This window comes from Centroberyx gerrardi, chromosome 17, assembly GCF_048128805.1.
Source record: "Centroberyx gerrardi isolate f3 chromosome 17, fCenGer3.hap1.cur.20231027, whole genome shotgun sequence".
In the NCBI taxonomy this organism is placed as follows: domain Eukaryota; kingdom Metazoa; phylum Chordata; class Actinopteri; order Beryciformes; family Berycidae; genus Centroberyx; species Centroberyx gerrardi.
The window spans coordinates 3,730,390-3,753,625 of NC_136013.1; the positions used below are offsets into that span (position 1 = coordinate 3,730,390).

At 42.3% G+C, this 23,236-nt stretch overlaps 1 protein-coding gene across 1 annotated transcript; it reads right to left on the bottom strand.

Moving 5' to 3' along the window:
- Window positions 1-747: 747 nt before the first annotated feature.
- Window positions 748-22,126, bottom strand: nsd2 (nuclear receptor binding SET domain protein 2). Its single transcript, XM_078289506.1, has 22 exons — window positions 22,017-22,126; window positions 19,869-20,513; window positions 19,097-19,265; window positions 18,090-18,253; window positions 16,974-17,414; window positions 16,274-16,466; window positions 15,102-15,214; window positions 14,677-14,791; window positions 14,066-14,190; window positions 13,003-13,101; window positions 12,447-12,573; window positions 9,570-9,770; window positions 8,446-8,625; window positions 7,430-7,586; window positions 5,842-6,044; window positions 5,012-5,115; window positions 4,370-4,639; window positions 3,695-3,811; window positions 2,742-2,883; window positions 2,301-2,407; window positions 1,740-1,938; window positions 748-1,088 (listed from the first exon to the last, which is right to left on the bottom strand). The coding sequence occupies exons 2-22, from the start codon at window positions 20,484-20,486 to the stop codon at window positions 748-750; spliced, it is 4,185 nt and encodes a 1,394-aa protein (XP_078145632.1). The 5' UTR covers window positions 20,487-20,513; window positions 22,017-22,126.
- Between the last annotated feature and the right edge of the window lie 1,110 nt (window positions 22,127-23,236).

Consider the following 23,236-nt stretch of genomic DNA (forward strand, 5'->3'; position numbering starts at 1 on the left):
CACTATTCCAGTAATCATAATTTTGGTCTTTGATATACACACATATATAGATATAGCTATTAAAACTCTGCTGTTCAAGATCATCCGTGTTGTGGGGGGAGAGGGAGAGGGTGTGTGTGTGTGTGAGAGAGTGTGTGTGTGTGTGTGTGTGTGTGTGTGTGTGTGTGTGAGAGAGTGAACCGAGATTCAAGTGTGCAGACAGTAATGCTGCTGTCAGGAAGAGGTGAGTTCACACCCGCCACCGGCCAAACTGCTCAGTTTTAGCTCTGTTTTTTTGTATACTGGGAAGAAAAAACAAAACAAAATGGAGTTTGGCAGGTGGGAAACCAAAAAAAAAAAAAACCAAGTGGCTGCTGAATTTTGGAATCCACTCGCCGATGTTTCCTGACCTGCGCTCGCTCTGCTGCGTTGTGCTTTACCACAGATGGTTCGTCTCAGTGCAGACACGTAAACAGAAATACCCGAAGAGGAAAGAATACAAAACAAAAACATGAAAAAGGAAAAAAAAACAACAAAAAACAAAAACAAACAAAAAGTCTGAGCGGCGTGCTGGACCCGATCCCCGGGCCTCTTGGCACTTGAGATCAGCGGCTTTTCCCTGATGAGGAAGAGAGATACAGTGCCTTGGTTTTTGCGAGATAAGACATAATTCTGTGGGATTTATATTTGTTCGTTAAGTGGGAGGGGGGAAAGCGGGTGTCGGAGTTCAGTTTGGTCTCTAGGCCCTCTGAGGGGTCAAAGGTCGCTCTAGGCCTCGGCTGCTTTCCTCTTAGAGCCCTTGGTTTTTGCCTCGGCTGCCTCCGTCTTCCTGGAGCCTTTGGAGGGACGGGCGGCGGCGGCGGTAGCGGCGGCGGTCGTCGTCGTATCCGAGGCGGCGGTGGCGGCGGTGGCGGCGGCGGCGGCGGGCCGGTCCTCCTCCGCTCCCTCCGGCTCCTCGTGCTCCAGGCAGCACAGCTGTCCGGTGGGGGGCCAGGGCCGCAGCGCCCCCTCCTGGTGGGCCTTACAGAAGGAGTTGGGGCAGAGCTGGCAGAACGCCTCCGAGTTTTTCCCGCAGACGTCGCAGTGGTGCCAGGGGCAATCCCAACGCCCTGCCACACACACACACACACACACACACAAAAGAGAGACATGAGATTAAAGACGGCAGAGCCAAGTCACAAACAAGCCGCGAAAACGCCCAGAGACAGAGACACACCCAAAGGAAGGGTGGAGGAAAAAAAAATAAAATAAAAAATAAAATAAATGAGAAATAAATGAATAAATAAAACAACAAAGGAGCTAAAAAATAAAAAAAAATAAAAAGTATTTTACACCTTACACAACTTAAAAAGAAAAAGCATTACACATGGTCATATAAACAAAATTTGCATGAGGTTGCATGAATTTGACTGAGGTTGTGAGGGGCATCAACTAACTGGGTGGGCAGAGGGTCCCTCCATACACACACAAAATAAAAAGAATAAAATAAAATTAGCTTTTTGAAATCATATGGATACGAAAACCCCCTAAACAAGGTATTGGGTGCTGTGCAGAATCACTCGCCTACAAATAAAGTCAGGGAATACTTTTTTTCCCCCCCTCTTCTTTTTTTAAAATGCAGAAACAGTTCATGTAGAATATCTATCTTGCATTTATCACTACTTTACAAGTCTGCTGTTGTCATCCTGGTTGCTCATTATATTCAGACTGAGCAGCTTCTAAGCTTCGGGACTATCGTCGTGCCGTCGTGTGTCTCTCACCGAAGGGTCTCTTGGTGAGGTCCAGGCAGGACAGGTGGTAAGCCTTGGTGCAGGTCTTCTTGTCACAGAGCACCAGCTGCCCTCCGTCCCCGCAGCGGAAACACTCGTCCTCCGACTTCTTCTTTCCCTCGCTCCGCTTCTTTTTCAACTTCTTCTTCAGCTTCTTCCCTTTTGGCTCGGCGGTTTGGCCGTTTGAGTTCTGTGGATGAGACGTCAAAACCCAAGAGCTGAAACATTTTCTGACTATCAAACTCTGGAAATGTCACCAGGAATAAGAAAAACACACCACAAAATGGACCAAGGAATTCAAGGTACATCACTAATAGCTGTGTTTAAGTGTTTTAGGCAAGATATTTCCTTTAAGTGTTGTATTTTTATATTTACTGTTCCACTATTCAGAGATTTAGAGCAAAGTGGTCCAAGAGTGAGAGATTCACATCCCTAGTATATACTGTGACACTTGATAATAGGCACTGGTGTCACCAAGACAAAATTACAGTAGATTGAATGCATGTTTGTGATTACAGTGATTCTGAAACTTTTAATGCTCAGGATGCTCACTTTAGGTCGATCACCAAGAAAACCGCTGCAGTTGGGAGCGCCGCAGCGACAGACGGTCTTCTCGTTACCGAGGCAGTCCAGGTTGTAGTTAAAGGTGAGCTCCGTCCCTGCAAAACACACAAAAAATATTTAGGAAAAATCATAAAGGCATTCATCAGGTGGGACTCGCATTAAAAGATGTCTTGAACCAACAACACTGCAAAAGTGTCCCTGTCCTCTTGTATTTTGTCTTAAATTATTCCTAAAACCAGGTGGAAAAAATCTGCCAACGGGGATGAAATGATGCACTTGATTTTCAATTTTCTTCACTTGATGTTGAGTTGTAAACAAGTGAAATTCTCGTCTCCCTGGCAGATTACCAGACCCGACCTGGATAATAAAACCTCTCAGCCTCATTTGGTTTTTCACAACGCAAGTGTTTTCCCATCATGCTCCTCTCACCTGCTGGGATGTCGCAGACGGCGAACAGGCCGACCCGAGTGTCTCCGTTCACCGTCCACTTCTGGGTCTCACAGTTGGGCTGGCAGCTGTGGTTCATGAAGCGAGAGTAGTTTCCCTTCGGACCGGCGTCGATGATACGATCCTAAAAAACAAAAATGTTTCAGTTCAACCAGACTTGTAAACACAAGGTATTCTAAGTCACAGTATTATATACATACAATATCATAATTTACATATACTTTAATTGAGAACAATGACTATTCTAGGTCAGAAAGTATGACAGTCGATTAATCGATTGACATAATTAATCGCTCAAGTCATTTTTAAAGTACAAATACCAAACATTTGCTGTTTACAGCTTCACAAATGCTAAGATTTGCTGCTTTTCTCCGTTTCATATCATTATAAAATGGCTGCTGGTCAGACTAAGTCAGCAATTTTAAGAATCACTTTGGGCTCTGTTAACTTGTGATGGCTATTTGTCATAATTTTCATATTTTATAGACTAAATTTATAGCATTAAGAACAAATCCATTTGCACGGACTCAGTTGTGCAGCAGGCTGTGATCTGCAGCTGAAGTTGTATCTGTGGTATTGACTACTGTAACGTCACAGCTGTCTGCAGTGCGACATTCCCAATGCAATACCAGTTAGTTTCTGTAGCTCCCAGTGGGAACGGTACCGCTGCTGAGAAAACAGCACCATGACCCACTGTGGAGCAAAGTAACCTTTCACCAGCCACAAGAAAAGATAACACACTGGGCGGGTTTTTAAGATTTTACAGCCTTTATCCCTGGAAGGGGTTTTGCTGAGCACATTTGCTCTTTTTCCAGCAACAACACCTGTTACAGTTAAACATATTCACAACTAGAAGGCGCTCAATACAACCAGTCTTCTACTGGTGGCCACTCCACTGGTAAGTACTGGATTAAAAGCACGCGGTCGGCACTAACCTTGTCGATGGTGAGCATGTAAAAGTGGGTGATGTTGTTTTCCTGGGCGTACTTGATCCTGGCTCTGCACTCCTCCTCGTCGATCAGCTCTCCGATGTACTCGTTCACAAACTCGCCCTGCGTGAGAAACGCCGCTCCATCAGACCACAGACTGGGGTTTTCGTAACACCACAGTTTTACCCTTCAGTACTACGGCAAATACTACAAAGTTAAGACCAATGGAAACTAGTTGTTGATTAAGATTTCACAGATCAGAAGTAGTCTTTGATATTTAAAAAGGGAATTGTGCGTTCTTGTAAAGTCTTCAACTCACAACATTTTTTCATTAAATGTCCTCAATCCAAATTGTCAAGAAGTAATTTTGCCTGTTCTCAATTTCCAAAATGGAGAAATGGTTAAAAATATAAAACATAAAAAAAAAATCCTGAATGCCAGTGGTGACAGCAGATCCCAAAGGCAGCAAAGGTCAGAGGTTGATTTCTACTGGACTTCTATGGAGTACACATGCTGAAAAACAAACCTTGATGAAACTTGCAGACATCCTGAGACCGGTACAGCTGATACTGCTAACATGCAAATCAGCATATGACATCATCTGGCCCTCTTGACTGTAACACCAAAGACCCGTTTTAAAGCAGGACAGCCCCCTCCCCCTCGCTCCGCTCCTCTCCTCACCTTCTTGATGTCCCGGAGCGACACCAGGCCCCAGCCCTTGCCGGCCGTCTTGATGATCTTGGTCTCTGGATAGAGGCGCTTGGTGAAGTCCTGGTTGCAGCAGCGCTCCCCGCTGGGACACACCTGAGGGTGGCACTCGTACAGCAGCATGCGGTTCAGACACTCGGACTCGAAGCCGCACGGCCTCTCGTCTGTCGGCTTGCAGTTACACTTGGGGATCTCGGAGATGTCGGCCGTGTAAACCTGAACTTTACCGCACGGCTTGTTCACCTGGAGGGAAAAAACACAAACAAACAAACATCAGACATCAACACGAGACGTCAATAATGCCATAAGAGAAGAGTTTTAAAATGATATATATCCATTTTGAAAAGAAATCTTAAAATTGCTTACTTAGTCTGAATAGCAGCCAAAAAACCCAAATATTCATTATATAATGATATGCAACAGAGGAAAGTACCATCATTTTAATTTTGAGCAAATACCGTATGATGATGGTGTCACTTTTTTCAAATGGTACATCACATTTTGGAACAAAACTCTCCAAATGTACTAATTGCGTAAAAATGAACGGTTTGCATCTTTCAAAATGAATTGGTGAAGAAAGACCAAAGTGAAGATGGATGTGGTGAGATTTCAGACCTTGATAAATTTATAGGGGGGCGGCTTTCGGTTGTTTTCTTGCGCTTCCTTGGCTTCTCGTTTCATTTTTATCTCCTTGAATCGAGCTTCAGCCTCCAGCAGAGCTGTGGAAACAAAGATTGCAACGGCTCAGTACATTTTTCTTCGGTACATGAAAGAAAATCGCTGGATGCCCACACATTTTACATTACAGTTTTTTAGACTTTTTCCAGATTTTAAAGTTGTTTGCTGCACTTGAAGACTTTGGACTGATCAAGATTTTATATTATATACGCTGATATTGCACAGGTAATATGGCTTTAAACTAGGCTATATTACTAAAGCTGAATATTCTTCTTAACATACAGCTAAACATTATTCTAAATGACAAATATCACAATACCAGGTGTTTCAAAAGTAGGTATACATGTTTATATACATTAGTAATACTATACGGTAGGTACTCCTCTTTTCCAGGGACTCCTATCATTTACTGACTATTGCATGTTGAATTATTTTGTTAAACCACTAAGTAAGTTAAAAATGCCTACAATTATAATGATTTTAGATCAACTTCCCTATTCCCTTTCCCTGAAAACTGCAAATGTACAGTAAGTGTCCAAGGAAAGCGTTGTTCCTCGTTTTAATCCAAGTTAATCCCACTCACTAATATTAAACATTAAGACTAGACTTCTTTATGTTTTAGGTGGGAATTCAGCTAAATTAAAGGCATCTTATTTTCCCATTTTCTCTCACAGTGGTGCTAGTATTCTTCTTCTTGCTGAAGCTTACTGCTGTACCAACAAACATAAGGGTCTGAACGGACTGAAGGATGTGCTCTAGATCTTCACCATTCTTAAAGACTTTCCCGATCCCGGTCCTCTGGTGCTTGCTGCCCCGGTCTCCCTCCATGTAGGGGAAGACTCGGCCCTGGTGAGTCCAGAAGTAGTCCTTGGAGCCGAAGAAGAAGACGGGGAACTCTCCGATCTCGTGGCGAAGGTGCTGGATGTTGGTGGGGATGTTTCTCGGGTGCTGGATCTCTGCCGGCCACCATCTGAGGAAGAGGAGGAGGAGGAGGAGGAGGAAGAATGTTATCAAGGTAGGAAACAGAAACACCAGACAAACGTTGGCAGACTTTAGCTGTGGTTAGTTTGTCTGATCTACCAGACGCTTTGGCAGTTAACCAGCTACTGTCGAAGCTTCTGTGGCAAAAAAAACAACAACAACAAAAAAGGTTGTAAGCAGAATAAGGTAAAAAAAATTACTGGGTGGGAAAAACCACAAACAAACAAACATCAGACATCAACACACAAGACGTCAATAATTATGAGAACCATAAGAAAAGAGTTTATTTCCAAAATGCTATATATCCATTTTGGAAAAAATGAAAATCAATAAGTTACTTAAAGTTCATCATTCAATATCTCTAAAATATGGGGTAGCAAGTTTTACCATTCTGTCAACCATCAACTTAAGTTAACTCGTATCCTTTAAAGGGAAGGTTCAGTGGTTTTAGAGGCCTATCCTATTTATCACCAACCATGTCCACTATTATAACATTCAAGACATTTTCACATCAGAGTTTTTGTCACTGAGAAATCAGCACCAGCCTCCCGTTAGCATTTGTTAGCAATGCTAGTGCAAGTCAATAGGGTATGAAGCCATTGCTTTCAAAATCCTATTCAAGGCTTTGAGCAAGTTCTATTATGCATTCTTACTATTACTACAGCTATGGAAGTATAATGGCTTGTAAGTGATGTTAAGAGGTTTGGTTTCATACCATATTGACTTGTGCTAGCATTGCCAACAAATGATAATAATATATTTCACAGAAACACAAGCTCTAATGTAACTTTTGGCACACTCTAAGAGGGGGCTTGATTAGTGATTAATAGAGTAGGCTTATAAAATCAATGAACCTTCCCTTTAAAAAGTATCATCATTTTTTTAAACTTTGGCAATTAATGTATGATGATAGTGTCACTTTTTTCAAATGGTAGATCTCATTTTGGAACAAAACTCTCCAAATGTACTAACTGGGTAAATGTATGGTTTGCATCTTTCAAAATGAATTGGTGAAAAAAGACCAAAGTGAAGATGGAAAAAAGTAAAAACGTTGGCAGACTTTAGCTGTGGTTAGTTTGTCTGATCTACCAGACACTTTGGCAGTTAACCAGCTATTGTCGAACCTGGTATTCTATTCTTAAAACTTGTTGGCTGGTGAAGTAAGGAAAGTGGTTGATGAACACTGGAATTTACTAGCTCCTGTGGCTGGTGGATAAAAAACCCCCCAAAACAAAACAAAAAAGGTCATAAGCAGAATAACAAGGCAAAAAAAAAACATACTGGGTGAGATTAAGAAGACCAAAATCTGCATTAGCACTAAAAGGTTATCCGTTTACAAAAAAAAACAACATAAAAGTGATCCAATGATCTCACCTGTAGGTTCCCAGTTTGACCCAGATGATGTCTCTGTATTTGGGTTTCTTTCCGGCGCGGCAGTCGTTGCAGAACCAGCTCCCATCAGGCATAGCGATGTTCAGGCAGTCGGGGTGGAAGGCTGCCGGACAAGACTCGCAGCACAGCAGTCGGCCTCCTGCAACACAACAGACAGCCATTTCAACCCGAGCAGCATTTTAGACAGGTGGAGAATAGATTGTTCCATTTAAACTGACCCGTGAGCTCTCATTTACAGGGCCGTCCTGTCTAAAAGCGGAAAAACCAAGATAAAGTAGAACATAAATGTTTGAAAATGAAGCAGCAGGTTGGTAATCAGGATTGCTGGTACCAACAATGGAAAACTTTGCCGAAATGCCCCAGAGCAAGGACACCTATCCCCATTTATGTGTTCCAACCTGCTCCACAGAAGCTGTTGAAAACTAGCCAATACTAGCTAAAGACACTGTGATACAACGCCAATGGGTGACTGTGAATGCGTGGGTGAATGTAATGAGTGGATACATACCAGATTTTTTTAAATAGATGTGCTTCAATAAGGCAATCCCACACAAATTTACAAGATCAGGGTGTAACTCCCACATCGCATTAGATATAACACACTAGCCTTCAAATATTGTTTGGGGTTGGAACTGCAAACCCATCCCAGCTTAAGTTGTAGTGCAGGTTTCTATGCTAATAATAGCAATAATAAGTAATTTCCTTAAGATGATTCATCACGATAAAAAAGGCTATTCTAAACACCTCTGGATTACTACGCCACTTTAGGACTGTTGGAACACATTATGTGACGGGTCTGGACGCACAAACATCTGATTTTGCTCACACTGGTATATTGTACCTTCAAAGTCAGACAGGGAAGAGGTCAGGCTCGCAAATGATGATGTTACTTGCCAAAGTGGCAGGCAGAGTAGAAAAACTACAACCAAAATGTACCAGTACTTGGCTGGTGGCTACTGGTAACTTCCCACTTCCCTATCTGAGGAGAGGCGGCGTACCTTTGGAGCAGACGAAGCACCAGCTGACGTTGACGTGGCTGTGGTGGCTGTAGCCCTTCTTGGCGTGGAAGTGGTTGGTGCAGACGATGGCGGTGTTGGTGATCATCTCGCTGCCTGCAGCCACGCACGTGTCACCGACGTGGTACGCTACGGGGCAGCGCAGGCAACGCATCATTCTACCTGCAACACCGAGCCAGAGAGACACCAGATTAGACAACAAGTAGTTGGGTTTCTCTCAGTCAAAAAACAAAAAGGGCTGGATTCAGTCCACCATGACCCAAAGTGCTCCGACCTCCTTGTGGAGTGAGACGAGCAAAAAGATGGATTTATCTCCAGGGGGATCAATGATGCCCATTCACACAAATTCTAGTTTAGAGGAAATATGGTAACATCACATTTCGTCAAAGCCTTGTTTTCATGGTTACTTCCTCAAATGTTGTAATCACACTCTGTCAGTTACATCCTAAATACACCAAGTCAAATTGAGAACATTGTCTTCATTGATTCAAGGCTCCGTCTTCCTAGCATGTGTGTATATTTGTCCGGCTGTAGCCTGGAAGGTGCAAGAAACCAATTTCTATAAATAAATCCATATCAACTGATTTGTTTTGCATGACATGCTGGTAATTGCAGGGTTCCTATGCATTTTCCATGTAAAAAAAATATATATCATACAACAATTATACACTTATAACAATTCCCAAACTTTTCAGGACATTGGAATCTATCAAATTCATTTTTCATGCTTTTTCAGACTTTCCAGTCATGTGTTGCAACCCGCAATTGTCATGATAGTGGAATAAGACAAACCCCCTATTTGTAGCTGATGATGCAGTATTTCCTTTACAGTCATTAAGTTGGACAATCTGCCCTCACTGGTCAAAAAATTCATCATCAGGCCTTATTGCTCAGCCCACCTCCCAGAGAATAAAAGTCACAGAGGCAGGTAAAGCACAATTACCGATATATCATGATAGAAATATCAAAATAAGACTAATTCTTAAACTACAACACCTACTGGAACTGACCCCGGGACGAGCCCAGGAGTGAACCTGAGTCTCAGAACCAGAACTACGCCCACATCTATAAAAACTCTACAGGAAACTCTTGAGATGCGGCCTCACCCTTGGTGGACTTGGGGTTGGGGCGGCAGCTGTAGTGGCAGCTCAGGCAGGTGTGCAGCGGGCAGCGGAAGCCCTTGTTGTCGAACACGGTGAGGGCGCTGAGGCGGACGCACGCCTCGTGGTAAAACTTGCCGCAGTGCTGGACGTGGCAGCGCCGCACCTCGCCCTCCGACTGCTTACAGGAGAAACACGAGTGAACGCCTGTGAGAGGAGAAACAGAGGGAGGGAATAATGAGGAAGGTAACAGTCAGATGTAAAAGACCAATCATTTTAATAATTCCACTGTTACTACCACTACTGTTACTACTAGCACCTCTGTTACTCTCTCCAACCCTCCTCCTCCGATGACTACTAGTAATCCTCCTTCTATTACTATCAGCAACACTCTCCCTAGTACTATCAGGGTTCCCACACCTTCTTAAACATCAAATTCAAGGACTTTCCAGGCCCAATTCCCTCAAATTCAAGGACCCAACACGGCATAGTTTGAGACACGGATCAAGGTTAATTACTGTTACAACACTGAGAATTTTTATAATGAGAACTAGCAGGCTTTACAGAAGCTCACAGACAATTAAAAAGAGCGAGAGGCTTGAATGTGCGAACACTTGGCAGACTATGTGGTCTCTTGCCTTCTCTAACACAGCACAGCAAAACAATATAAATTCAAGCACTTTCAATGATCCATGTCTATTTTCAAAAACTTTCAAGGATTTTTTTCTCAAATTCACAAACTTTCAAGGATTTCAAGGACCCGTGGGGACCTTGTAATACTACTACTACTTTTGCCACTAGCACCACTCTCACTACTACCAACCCTCCTTCTCCTACTACTAGTAATCCTCCTTCTACTACTATCACCAACGCTCATCCTAGTACTACTACAACTACTGTTTCCACTACATTCACTCAGCTCACTGCAAGAGTTTTAGCACCCGCTCCAGTAGGATTTCACAATTTCATGAAATGTCAAATCACACAAGCAGAGTTATTTTCAGACTCTTCTACTCCACACGCGAGCGAGGCTCCGCACTGGCAGTTACGGTGGTGAAAAGACACAGAATCAAAGCGCCTGAACACCAAGCCGCTTGGCTGTTCACCAGAAAAAAGGTGTTATCTTCTGCGAGAGTCTGTAGAGAAAAAGGTAGTTTGTGGCTAGGCATGGGACGATATGAAAATTTCATGTCACGATTATCCTGGCCAAAATAATTGCGATTCACGATATTATCCCGATAATCATCAAAATATGCTTAAAACTCTTAAAATGGCACTAAAAACACTTTACCTTACATTTTGTTAAGAAACAAAATATTTTTATTGCATCATAGGACACATATCTTTTTTTTGTGAACATCCTTTTTAGTGAAAAACAAACAAGGACAGATTCAGACTCTCGCCAACACCCAGCAGGTAATCACAGTGAGAGAAAAAAATCCATTAATAAAATAATCTACCTAGCAACCTGATATCCAAGCATTCACATGGTTCAATTAGTTATGTGTTGTAAATGCACAGTAAATGAATAACTTGTTTTGTTTTCAGATCACACAGACAGAGGTACAGCAAGGACAGCAGAATGAATGCAAAAAAAAAAACCAATCAAACAATCTTAAATAAGGTCATCATAAATTATAAGGTCCCCCTGCATAAATAAAGGATAAATAAATAAATAAAAAATAGCAACATTGTGTGAGTCTGTTCTTTAAATAAAATAAAGTCCAACTGGCATTGTGGCATAGAGTCAAACTGTACCACTTTGAACCCGTTTTAGTAAAAAAAAAAAAAAAAAATCATGTGAGGATATTCACGATTATCCCAATAATGGAAATTCACCAAGATAAAATTATCTTGAATGTTTTTATCGCGATAAAAGATAAAATCTTATATCCTCCCATCCCTATTTGTGGCTAGATTTCAGTTCACATAAATATTCACAAAGTATCCTCTAAGGTCTTGAATAGCATTAAAATTAGTTTTGTCATCAACTGTCATTTTATTTCTTTAGTTGCAAACTTTGCTAAGGAGGCTTTCAATATTTCTAATTACCTAATCTTTATCCAAATAATAAATACTTTACAATATTATTTTTTTGTTAGGCTACATGTTTCTTCACACACGAGCTCCTACTGCATGACCAACTGCAACTGCTCTAAAATATCATGTGATTGATTATATCGTCTTGTAGAAAAGCGCCTCCATTTTCTTTTCCAGTTCATCGCCTTAGTTCCATCAACGCTCTAACATCTTGTGGTCAAATCTTTCGAAAAGGAATCGTTTGGAGGATTGCTGAGCTTGTTAGAGGATATTTGCTTTTTGACCAATGAAACGGTTTCTAAATCCTCTATTCCCTCTATTCCACCTTTGTTCAGCCATCGTTGTTGTGAGTTTTTGTCACTGCCATTTCCAGTTTCCTTAAGGTTATGTTTACCTCTTTAATCTTCTTGTGTTCTCACTAGTGTAGAGTGTAAATAAGCCAACAATACAAAGCTGCAGCGACTATACACTAATTTGTATATGGCAACGCATTCAACTGTGTTTCATGCAAGTTTGACTTTGTTGTACACAGTTGCCTTTTGAGTCCCACTGGAGCCACCCATGCTATAAATGTCTGCACTCATGGCAATGTAAAGTGCTTTGAACTCAAGAATCCACCGTATGTTACGTGGTTTTATAGCTAAATGGATAGAGAATGCCACTAAAACTGCCATGGTTAGGGGTTGGATTCCCACAGAGGCCACGCATACAAAGAATGCACTCATGGTAGTGTGAGGCACTTTGGCTAAAAGCTTCCTCTATATGGCGTATGCTATGTTGTGGAGTCCATGGCAGTAATGCAGTAAGATGACGCTCATCAGTGCCAAAGTAACCACTTCTCACCTGTGCTGCACTCCTGACACAGCAGCTTGTCCTCGGGCTTGAGCGACAGACCCAGGCAGTGGAGGTGGAACATCCCACAGCACTGGCCTTCACAGGGCACCAGGTCCTCACCGGCCTGCTCACACACCTGTAGGAAAACACACACACACACACACACACACACAGAGGTCAAACCACAGGAGGAGATGCACACGCCTCATGGTACGTGACCAGGACAGCAAAAAGGCAGGAAATGATGTGTAAAACAGGGGAACTAGAAGAAGGAACTGGGACTACGTTCAGAGGATAACCAGACCAGGACGGAAGAAAAAAATATTTGTTGTTGTCTGAGTGTTTGTTTTTCATACAAGACTCTTCAACCTGATATATCCGTTGGGCCCTAAGATGTCAACATTGCCATATGTATATATACACTCTCTATGAATACAGACATGCATGTACATACTGTATTTGTATTCAAAGGAATGACAAGAGTGGAAACAAAACCCAAGTGTCATTTGTGTTTTCAAACCAAATAAAGTGAACGAAAAGTCAAATGCTGAAGAGGCCGACTCACCTGGCAAACAAACTCTTTCTTCGCAGCGTTTCGTTCGCCCTTCTTGGTCCCGTCCAAGCTGTCACTCGGGGAGTCCGGACGTCCCTCGCTCCCAGAGCCCTGCAGGAAAGAGTGATTGGTGAGTCTCAATCTTGTAATAAATAAAACAATGACAAATCCATAACACTTCCTTAACCGTGCGTTCACACCGTGATTAACAATCATCGGAAGTCCAATCATTTCCTATAGAGCTGAGTGACGAGGGAAACTCGGCTGATGTGTGGACGTTCAACAAGCTTGTCGGCAGAGGAAAGCTGAACTTTTCACAGTCATCGGCCATCAGAAACTAATCAAAACTACTGTGATTTAATTTAATTAACAGTTCTGCCAGGCAAGTACAAAATCATTGAGCTGTTACAGCCATTCAAAGCTCCCAGTTCTTTACAACTTTTATTTGAATGACAAATGCCTCAAAAACGATGCTTGGAGATCAAGTTTTTTGTTTATTTTCGATTAATGCTAAAACAACTAACAGCAAAAAATACATGATTCAACCTGTTCAAAACGTTGTATCTGCAGATCAATACATAGATGCAATCGGAGCCTCTCAAGCCATCCATAATTGGTCAGAATAGAGCGACATATTAACCAGGTTTCTCAATATGAACGCATGGTAACTCATTTCACATCTTTCTTAGGTTAGGCTTATTTTGCACATAGTTGTATGTAGGTCAATGCACGGAGGAATTGCAATGTCAAGACAGGGTAAGTTGAAAATTAGCAGCGGCATCACCACAATAATTTTATACTACATTTTATCAGGTTAAGCTCTCCAGTTTCTATAAAGTTGTTGTTGAACACCAATAATGATGCCGTTGTCAAGACGGTGAGAAACATATGAATTCTTAAATCAAGAGCTCCCATGAAAAGCACCGTCCTGTCCTGCATACAGCGCTATTTCTATTTGTCAACTTCAGCAACTCTATAGAAACCGGAGGAGCAGGAATCTAATCTAGCATTCATTAACATATTTCCGGAGTGTAATTCAGTGGTATGCCTCTTTAATTGAGGCGTTTCCTCTTACCTCAAGCTCAGGACAGGGAGAGGACCGCCTCTTCTTTGCCTTGGAGGGCGTGGCCTGGTTGTCTTCGTCCTGTTTCCTCTTCCTCTTACGCTTTGGCTTGTCAGGAGCTTCGTCCTCTGCGGATCCTAAGTTATTTGGACTACAATTACCAAACTGCTACAGTGCCATGATACAATAGTTGTGATTCAGCGGGGGTTAAAAGTAAGGCCATGCAGGGAATAGTAATGCTGTCAGGTCTGAATCTAAAGGAGAAGCCCGCCAGTGATGCTTGTTCAAGTCAGCAGGGCATTAAATTATTCTCAAATTGCTTTCAAGTCCTTTCAAAAAGTGAACTTATTTTTTTGTGATATTCTATTAATATTGAAGATGGCAGTTATAAGAGAGTTGACACCCAGCTGATTTGCACAAACTGCTTTAACGTCCTGAGACGGGTTTGTTCTTACAAGCCCCTTGTATTTTTAAGACAAGGTCTTTTTAAATCTCATCTGCACAGATTTGTGTTTTATCATTTCTGTGGTTTTATCTTTCTATTTCATCACCGTTCCACTTCGTCTCCATTTTATCACTGTACAAATAAACAAAAAATTAAGTAAAGTCATAATGTGGTTTACCAGAGAGGGGAGCTTTTGACTTTTTCAGCTGCCTCTTCTTTGTTTCTTTAACGTCTTTGTCAATTTTCTTCCTTATTCTCTGCTTTTTGTCCGTGGCGCCTTCTGATGCCAGGGCCTGGGAAGACAAAATCTTACTCAGTACATGGATGACATGAACAGCAAATAAGGAAATGAGGATTTCATTCCCATGTGCTTTTGGTAAAAATGTACCAGATGTCCACTGCTCAGTATTTCAAAAACACATCTGATTACAATATAACTTCTTTGTAAGGTCTAGTCTTTAGCTAATAACTAAAGTCCTCCACACTGACTTATACTTTAATACCAGCTGTCAGTTGTTTTTATTGGCAGACATCTCATTTTGGAATGAAACTGCTCAGATGTACTGGAGGAAACCACAACATTATATCCGATAGAAAACTCACCTTTTGTTTTTCAGCATCTTTGCCCATTCTACGCCTCTTTTTAGGCTGCTGATCCTTCTCTGCCGCAGCTTCTGTTAACAGCCTTTTAGAAGTCTTCTTCCGCTCCCTCTTCACTAAAAACAAGAAATGCTAAAAAGGTTAAACACTTCTAGATCTGGCTTTGATTTATACCAACACTGGAATAAAGGGACCTCCCATTACAAGGGATATGTTGACATTTTGAATTTCTATCCATTATTCCTGTTATCCCCTACTACTGAATGTGTCGCCAACTGTTGTGTATGACATGGACAATTTTGGGTCTTCAATTTTACCTTGTACCTGGTCACACTGTGGTAAAAAAGATTCTTAATTGGCATTTGAGTCAGCAGAATGTCATGTTAACATTGCTCTTTGAAACCAAGCACTATAGCCTGTGGCTTGCAACACCAATGAATAGGAAATGCCAACAATGCTGAAAGGCAGTTTTTAGGGTAGCTTAAGGACTAATTCAGAAGCTTTCTGCCAAGTACCTGACTAGGCTGAGGAAAAACACACAGACCAAAATTTTAATTTAAAATGTCATGCATGCTACCTTTAAGGAAGAAAGACAGGTTCCTAAACTTTGGTTTGGGAGAAACGGTTTTGAGGTGGCCTCCATTTCCCCTCATTAAAGAAATTTGATATGACACTAAAGTCCTCAGTTCTTCGTTACCTAGATCCGTCTTTTTCTTCCGCCCTTTCTTAACTTTATCAACTACAACAAAAAGCATTTTTCAAATTAACTTACAAAACCACAGATGTACCAACACCTTTTTTTGCTGACCACATTCATATGAGTACCTAATTTTGAGTATTTGCTGTTCCATAGTACCGGTTCAAGTACTTTTATCAATTATCATTATACATTTTGGTTATGCTTTACAAAATGGTGAAAAAACACTTTGGCTTTGTAAGTGATAATCTCCGCAAATGGCATCCTTACTTTGGTTATGCGGTGAAATTGATCAAAAAGCATTACACAATCATCAAAACAGAATTGTGTTTCGAATTTTGGATTCCAAAATATCCCACGTCACTTTTTCACAAGCCACACATGGAATTTTGAATAAGGCCTTGTAAGTGGCTGGTAGAGTAGAAAAACTAGAAAAATTAACCAGCATCTGGCTGATGGCTAGTGCTCATTTACCAACCTGGTTCTGAAACGTCGCCTGTCGAAGAAACCATCTTTGATTTCCTTTTCTTCACAGGTTCTGAAGTGTTGCCCGTTGCTGAAGCAGATTTTATTTTCTTCACCGTCTTGGTGGGAGGCTGTTTGGGCTTTCTCTTTTTCCTCTGAGGTACAACTGATTCAGCTTGTGTCTCTGGTGCAGAAGTGGTGGGATCCTACAAAAAAATACAAATAACAAACCCCCAAGCATTTCATTAACTGATCCAAAGCCAAAAGCCTTCTTAGACCTCCATAGAACAACCATGACTAAACTTATACAGGTTCCAACACATTTTCCATTCCAAAATTCTACAGTATTTCCAGACATTGATTTCTTTACACAATGTGAACATTTTGGATGGTGTTGAATGTAATGTATGTGGATAGCGGCTGATCAACATTACTGTCAACAAGGTTGTATCGCTCTATAGCTGAAGATTATTCTTCACAACTACTACAAAACACTACAAAATGTCTTTTCCATGCTGTTCTAGTGTTTTTGCCTGATTTCAAAAAGTCCTAGAAAGACCTAGAAATTATTAAATGAATCGTCCATACTTTTGCCTGCGTTCCAGACATGCATTGGAGCCCCGCTATGTTCTCCCTTGCAAAGTCAATATGAACAGAACTAAAAACGTAAGTATCAGGCCTGGATAAAACAATTTAGTGTGTGTTTTCCAAACCTGTGAGGCTGGCTGTGGCTGAAGCATCTCTTTGGAAGAACTTGGGCCATTTGATTTCTTTTTCGACGGTGAACCAATTATCTGGCCTTTGCCCCTTTTTCGCCATTCCCCCGTTTTGTTTTTTGTTCTGGGTGCTCGTGTCTTTTTCCCTGTTGAAGTGCTGTCTTGGGACTGGGGGTTGGCGGTGGGCTCGCCTGCAGGACTGGCCAGCAGGGTCGGGAGCGCCGGGCAGAGCCGGGACTCCGTTTCGTGGTCCTTCTCGTTGCTCTGCTCCGGCCTCAGCTTCTCCAGGACGTGGGGATTCAAATGCGGCCCGTCGTCGTCGTACAGGAAGGTGAACTTGGCCATGCGCTCGTCCAACGGCATGTTGACGGCCTCCTTGGCCTGAATGATGCCCATGTTCCACTGAGCCTGGAGCTTACGGGGCACAGAGGGAGCCGTCTGGAGGACACAGGAAGGAGAACGCAGCAAGTTTACAGTACGAGTTACAACAGAGGCAACGCAGCAGTGACGGCCAATCAGTTTGTTGACCCAGAGAACAGCAGATGCCATCATGGTACCACATATTAACAAACACATACATTTTTTACATTGTGACCGAATTTGCACACCCGGTGAATGCCAGTGACAGGTGAGTAGAGGATTTGGTAGCCTACAAACATGGCAAGAGCTGCCTACACACGTTCTTTTACATGCCATAAACAGGGTTCCCACCGTGACCCACGTGTAAAATTCCAAGACTTTTCCATACCCTAAAAATATGATTCATTCCTGGTATGTTAATGTTGTTTTTCAGCTCAGAAAAGTGAATGGAAGGGGTGAACGGACTGGTTTCCATTGCAGCTGGTCTTGTGGAGACAAACAGCTGAAAAATAACCCAATATAATAAATAAGAAAGAAGATGTAAAACACATTCTGGTATATTTCTGTAAAATAATTGACTTTCTCTGTTTGGAATACACTTCTCAAAATTCCACGATATTCCAGAAATTCCATGAAGCCTGTATAAAACATTTTAATTTTACAACCTTTTTGAGCCAAGGTCTTTCTAAACAACAGGACACCACATCCTCAATAGGCCAAAACGCAGGGGCAGCCCACAGGAAAACAAATTACCTTTTTATGGACGACGCGGGAGGCTGGCTGCTTGTTGCCCTGGCAAAGCTCCTGGTATTGATCCTCCCCGCTGAAGGACACTATGCTCTTCTCGAAGATGTAGCCTCTCTCAGGGGCGTCGCCGAAATACTGCACATGGTAAAGGAGACCCGACCTGCTGTTAGCTGCTGGGACAAATAAGAGAAATAAATAAAAATCAAGGCACAAATCAAGAGCGTAACTACTGCAGTGATCATTCCACAGAACACTACAGCAGAGTGAAATAGAAACAATGGTATAAATTAAGATGAAAATCCTTCTAAAAACACAAATAATGTAGTCCTGCTATAACTGAAAACACAGAGACTAATGTGGAAACTGAACTAAAATGACACCCCAAACACCACTGCTTCATAAAGTTACACAGGTAACACTGAGGTTCGACCTATATGGGTTTTTAAGAGCTGATATTGATGTTATTGCACTGAAGCTGCCAATAGCCAATGTTGTGTGCCATTATTCAATATTTAAATTTGACCATTTTGATGCCCCCAAAATTACAAGTATTCAGCGTTTCCCCACAAATAGTATTCTTGTCAGGGTGGAAAAGCCTCTGAAACAGCATTTAGACCATCATGGGACACCAAAACTCTCCACTGAAACACAGACTAATGAAATTTTTTTAGGGTTTGCAGATTTTCAAGGCAGGGAGACCCACTGATTCACAAAATACACCAAAATACACAATGAAATAAAGAAAAGTAAATTTCATTGCAGGTTTAACAGACTGTTTTATGTAGCTGTGGTCAGGGAGGAACTTCCATAATGTCTTTGGTGGACGGCATGACTAATCAATATCAAATAGTTGATAAAAGCCCAATGTTGGCCCGATATATCGTCAAACATATTGGTCTAACCCTCCAAGTATTTCAGAGACCATACTGTATTTCATCTCCTCTCCAACTCAACGTTTACATTCTATCACCTAAAACTCAGTCAAAATGATGCAGGAGGTGAGTTTAGTTCACCTTTCTGTTTCGGTTTGATGTGCTCGTTCAGTTCAGGGTCTGTGGTCACCATGCAAGGCCACCAGGGGTATCCTGACACCTTGGTCCAGACCACATCCCCAACTGAGAAACGGATCGGCAGTGGAGACTCTTCTTTAGCCTCCTTCACTTCTGGGACAGGACTGGGCTGCTGGACCAGAGGGGGAAAAATATATATAACTTCAATCAGGGATCATCCACCTTTTCCGATCTAAAATCTAATACTTATCCACACTTCAGTTTATAGACGTCACATTTATCACTCAGTTACACCTTTGACTACTATTATTTTAAATATTTAGTGGTGAATCTTCTCTCTGCAAGTGTAATTTTCAGAATTTTCCCCATACTCAAGGATCTGAATATTTTCTATACTCTTCCATACTTTCCAAACCTGTGTAGGAACCTTGTTTATTTTATGATATTCAGCCTTAATTTACGCAAGTTTGTTACTTGAGATAAAATTGTATTTTCAGCTGCTCAAACCAGCAAAAAATAATACACTCAAAGATACTTGGAGTAATATCTGTACTCTACTGTCCATAGTCAGGTTGGCACTGTCTGGTCACACTGTAAGTACAGTCATTTTGTCCTTGTACTATGTGTCAGCATGTACTGTATTCCTGTTTTGTGTTATGTTTGTCTTTGCACCAATATCACCAAGACAGATGGCAGTATATTTATGGCACTTGGTGATCCTGGTTGAGAAAACGTATCTCTCCTCTGTTCTTGAAAATATGAACAAAAGCCAAACCTTATCTGCTGCTCCAGCGCCGTCCTCAGCCTGTGTGGGGACATGTGGCACCACAAGGACTACAGAGGAACTGAGGTTTGGTTGAGGTTTTGGTTTGTGAGGTCTCCCCTTCCTTTTCTTTACTTCCTGCCTCTTCTCGGTTCCAGACATGATACCTTCAGAGGCGGTGGCCAAACTGGTTCCGTTGGCGCAGCATGGCTCAAACGGCGGCTGCTGGACCCCCTGGGGTATCTTCACCTTCAGTTCTGGGTCAGAATGCGGGGAACACTTGTGCTGGTGGGTGCCGTTGGTGGCGGGGGCTTCAGCACCCTTCAGAATGGGCGGCTCCGGGGCACAAAGCTTGGGCAGCTTGTCTTGGTCTCCGTTCAGCACGCGGGAGGTGAGGTCTTTGAGCCTCTCGTGGCTGTGGTTGTTATGACCGTGGCCAGCCATCTTCTGCAGGACGCCGTCTTGTAGTGTGGCGGCTAGCTGGGCAGCAGCTTTGTCCATTAGCAGGGCATGGTCACCGCTCATGTCCCCCCGGCCTTTCCGTCCACCGAGGGACTCTGGCGGCTGCTTCATGCTGATCGGGTTGGCTGGTTCGGGCATCGAAGGCAGGGAACTACCTTTGCTGTCCATCCCATCAAAACCCCCAGGCTCACTGAGCTACAGGACAGGAAACACAGATCAGCTTCTCATTCCACAGGTTAGTTCTAATAACTGACACCAACTAACACTATGGATATCATTAATTCAATGGTTGTTGTTCTGCACTCAAGTAATCTGTAAAATGGCATTCTGGGATATGAATTCAATGTGCATAACGTTACAGCTTTTCCAAAATGGCACTCACTTGCTCCAACGGAGCATGAACACAAAGCTGGAGGCAACAGACAAAAGTGCACCTGTCATGGAATGTTCTAGCCGCGTAGTTTAGATGCTTTTACCATTAAAGTCGATTGACTACAAGTCTGAAGCAACAATACATTTGTACAGTAAAACAATTCAAATCAATGCCTCAATGAAATCGAGCCACTGAGAAACTAGATCTATAGGTTGATCACAACTCATTTAAAACGAGGTCAAGCCGAACCCATTCTCGATTACATTCGTGCATGCTAACAAAAAACATTGGGCGGGTGGAAAACCTCTTACCACGACGATTTCCAAGTTGGCTCTTTCTCCTAGCGAAGAACTAGCTATCTACTAGCTGCAATCTATGGCAAGGCGGTATGGAGAAGCAGGGAGGCAGGCAGGCAGCAGGCTCCACCGCATGCAGCGAATGCCCAATGAGTGGGTGGCTAGCTGTGCCGCGTAACCACAGCATCACTGGCTAGAAAAGCCGCGGAAATGTAAGCAGCTGACAAGTCGGTGCAGTGCTGATGGGGTTTGGATAGTTGCTGGAATGAAATCAAGGGCTCTCATCCAATTAAAGGTTAAACTGTTATCGTATTGTGATGGCCGTTACAAGGTAGTTAGCTCAACTGCTATATGACGGCCCATGAACTCGACTAACATTTAAAAACCGCTCCGTCCTCTACAGTGTCTTACTTGGCAGCTAGCCATATTAGCCAGAGGTTGCCACACTATGTCATGCACGAAACGGGCTCTGACTATACTCTGGAACGGAAGCCACGATGGATAAATTTCATGGATACCGGTCATAGACACAAGCGGCCAACCAATTCCCTACACCGTAGTCACACTGTCCCTGTCATTGAGTCAGCCATTACGCCGCATTCCAGCAAATAGCCTAAGCCACCACCTAAAAGCTAAATGCAGTGAACTGACTAGCTACCCTACGCTGGTTCCAGCTAAATACTCCAATAAATGCTTTGGTAGGTAGCTGACTGGTTGCGGTATTTTGTTTAGCTTGTTCCGCTATTATTTCACCAATATACCTAAATTGCAGGCGCCATGACAGCTCATTCAAAAATGCTAATCGTAGCTAGCTAACTGCGCTAGCCAAAGCTAGCATCTGCACCATTGAGACCAGTCGATTTACACATCTAATGTTAGCACCAGTTAGCTAGCAGGCTAGTAGCTCGCTAGCTTTTCACTTGATAAAATGGTTGGTCGGGCCGAACAAGTGTATTTGCAAAAAGTCATCACGGAGCGTTTTCAATGACTTGACAATACGCTAATGACCGTTTCTTTCAATTAGCCTACCTGTTGAATTTCCTCTCAGCGATTAAATGGAAAAAATGCCCGTATTCATCCTGTAAAGCGAAGAATTTCATTCAAGTCGAATCAAAGCTTGCGGGAAACTCAAACTCTCCTCCCTACCAGCGCGAAAAATACTCACTTCCGATTGGTCGGGAGCCGAGAGAAGATCCAACCGGTCCTTTCAAAAAACCAACCGTAGGAAGTAGAAGACCCCGGTGCCTCCCGTTTGTTTTGACATTAGTTCATAAAGTTGCCCTTTTTATAGATTTAGCTAACAATCATGTTTGTTTGTTTCTTCCAACAGTAAGGTGAATGGATATTAACTTGTCTGTCTTCACCTAAACTATGCCTTTGAATGGCTACTGTGTTCCTGTACACATATGATAAGAGTTAGCAAACTTTACATGTCACAAATACAATAGATCCACATCAGACTACTTTGTTGTTAGATATACCATACAGAATTACACAACTGTCTAAACCGCAGACCTGTGCAAAGGTTAGCAAAGTAGTCATCGTTGTGCATTCTCTCATTGTGCTACCTGGGGGAAATAAAAGTGACTTTAAACTACTCCGTGTTTTGCTGTAGGACCCCTGCTGGCCCCGGGCCCGGACCCACTGCCCGAAACCACCAGAGGCCTAGTGGTAGTTAGGCACGGCTATTACTGTTAATTTTCAATCTAATTTTACATCAAGCCTTCATTCATAGATTAAATCCAAAGCATACAGGAAATATTGTTCCCTTGTCATTTGAATTTGATTATCAGTTCCTCTGATCTCTCACAGGGAGGCACTCTCAAAACACAGGTAGCCTCTTTTAGATCACTTCTTAAAACTTTTTTTTTTCTAATGTTTTATTTATATTAAGGTTTTAATCATTCATTTATTGATGCTCCAAATTGTTTTATCTCCTCCTGCTTGTTTTTATTCTCCTTTCCTTTTGTTCTCTTATTCCTATTTATATTGCTTTGTTATCTCAGTCATTTGCTGTACTTTTATAAGCAGCTTTGTAAACTATGTTTTTGTGAAAGTAAAGATCAGATGATCAGAATGAAACTTAATTGAATTTGAAACCAAAAGCTAGATGCTAGATGTCTCTCAGCACAGCCTGGTTGTGAGAAGTACAGGTCCCTTATCATACAGTAAAGCAGAAGCTTGCACTACCAGCATAGGAAGCCAAGTGGCGTGACATTTGCTAAAGTAATATAACGCACTTCCGGTAA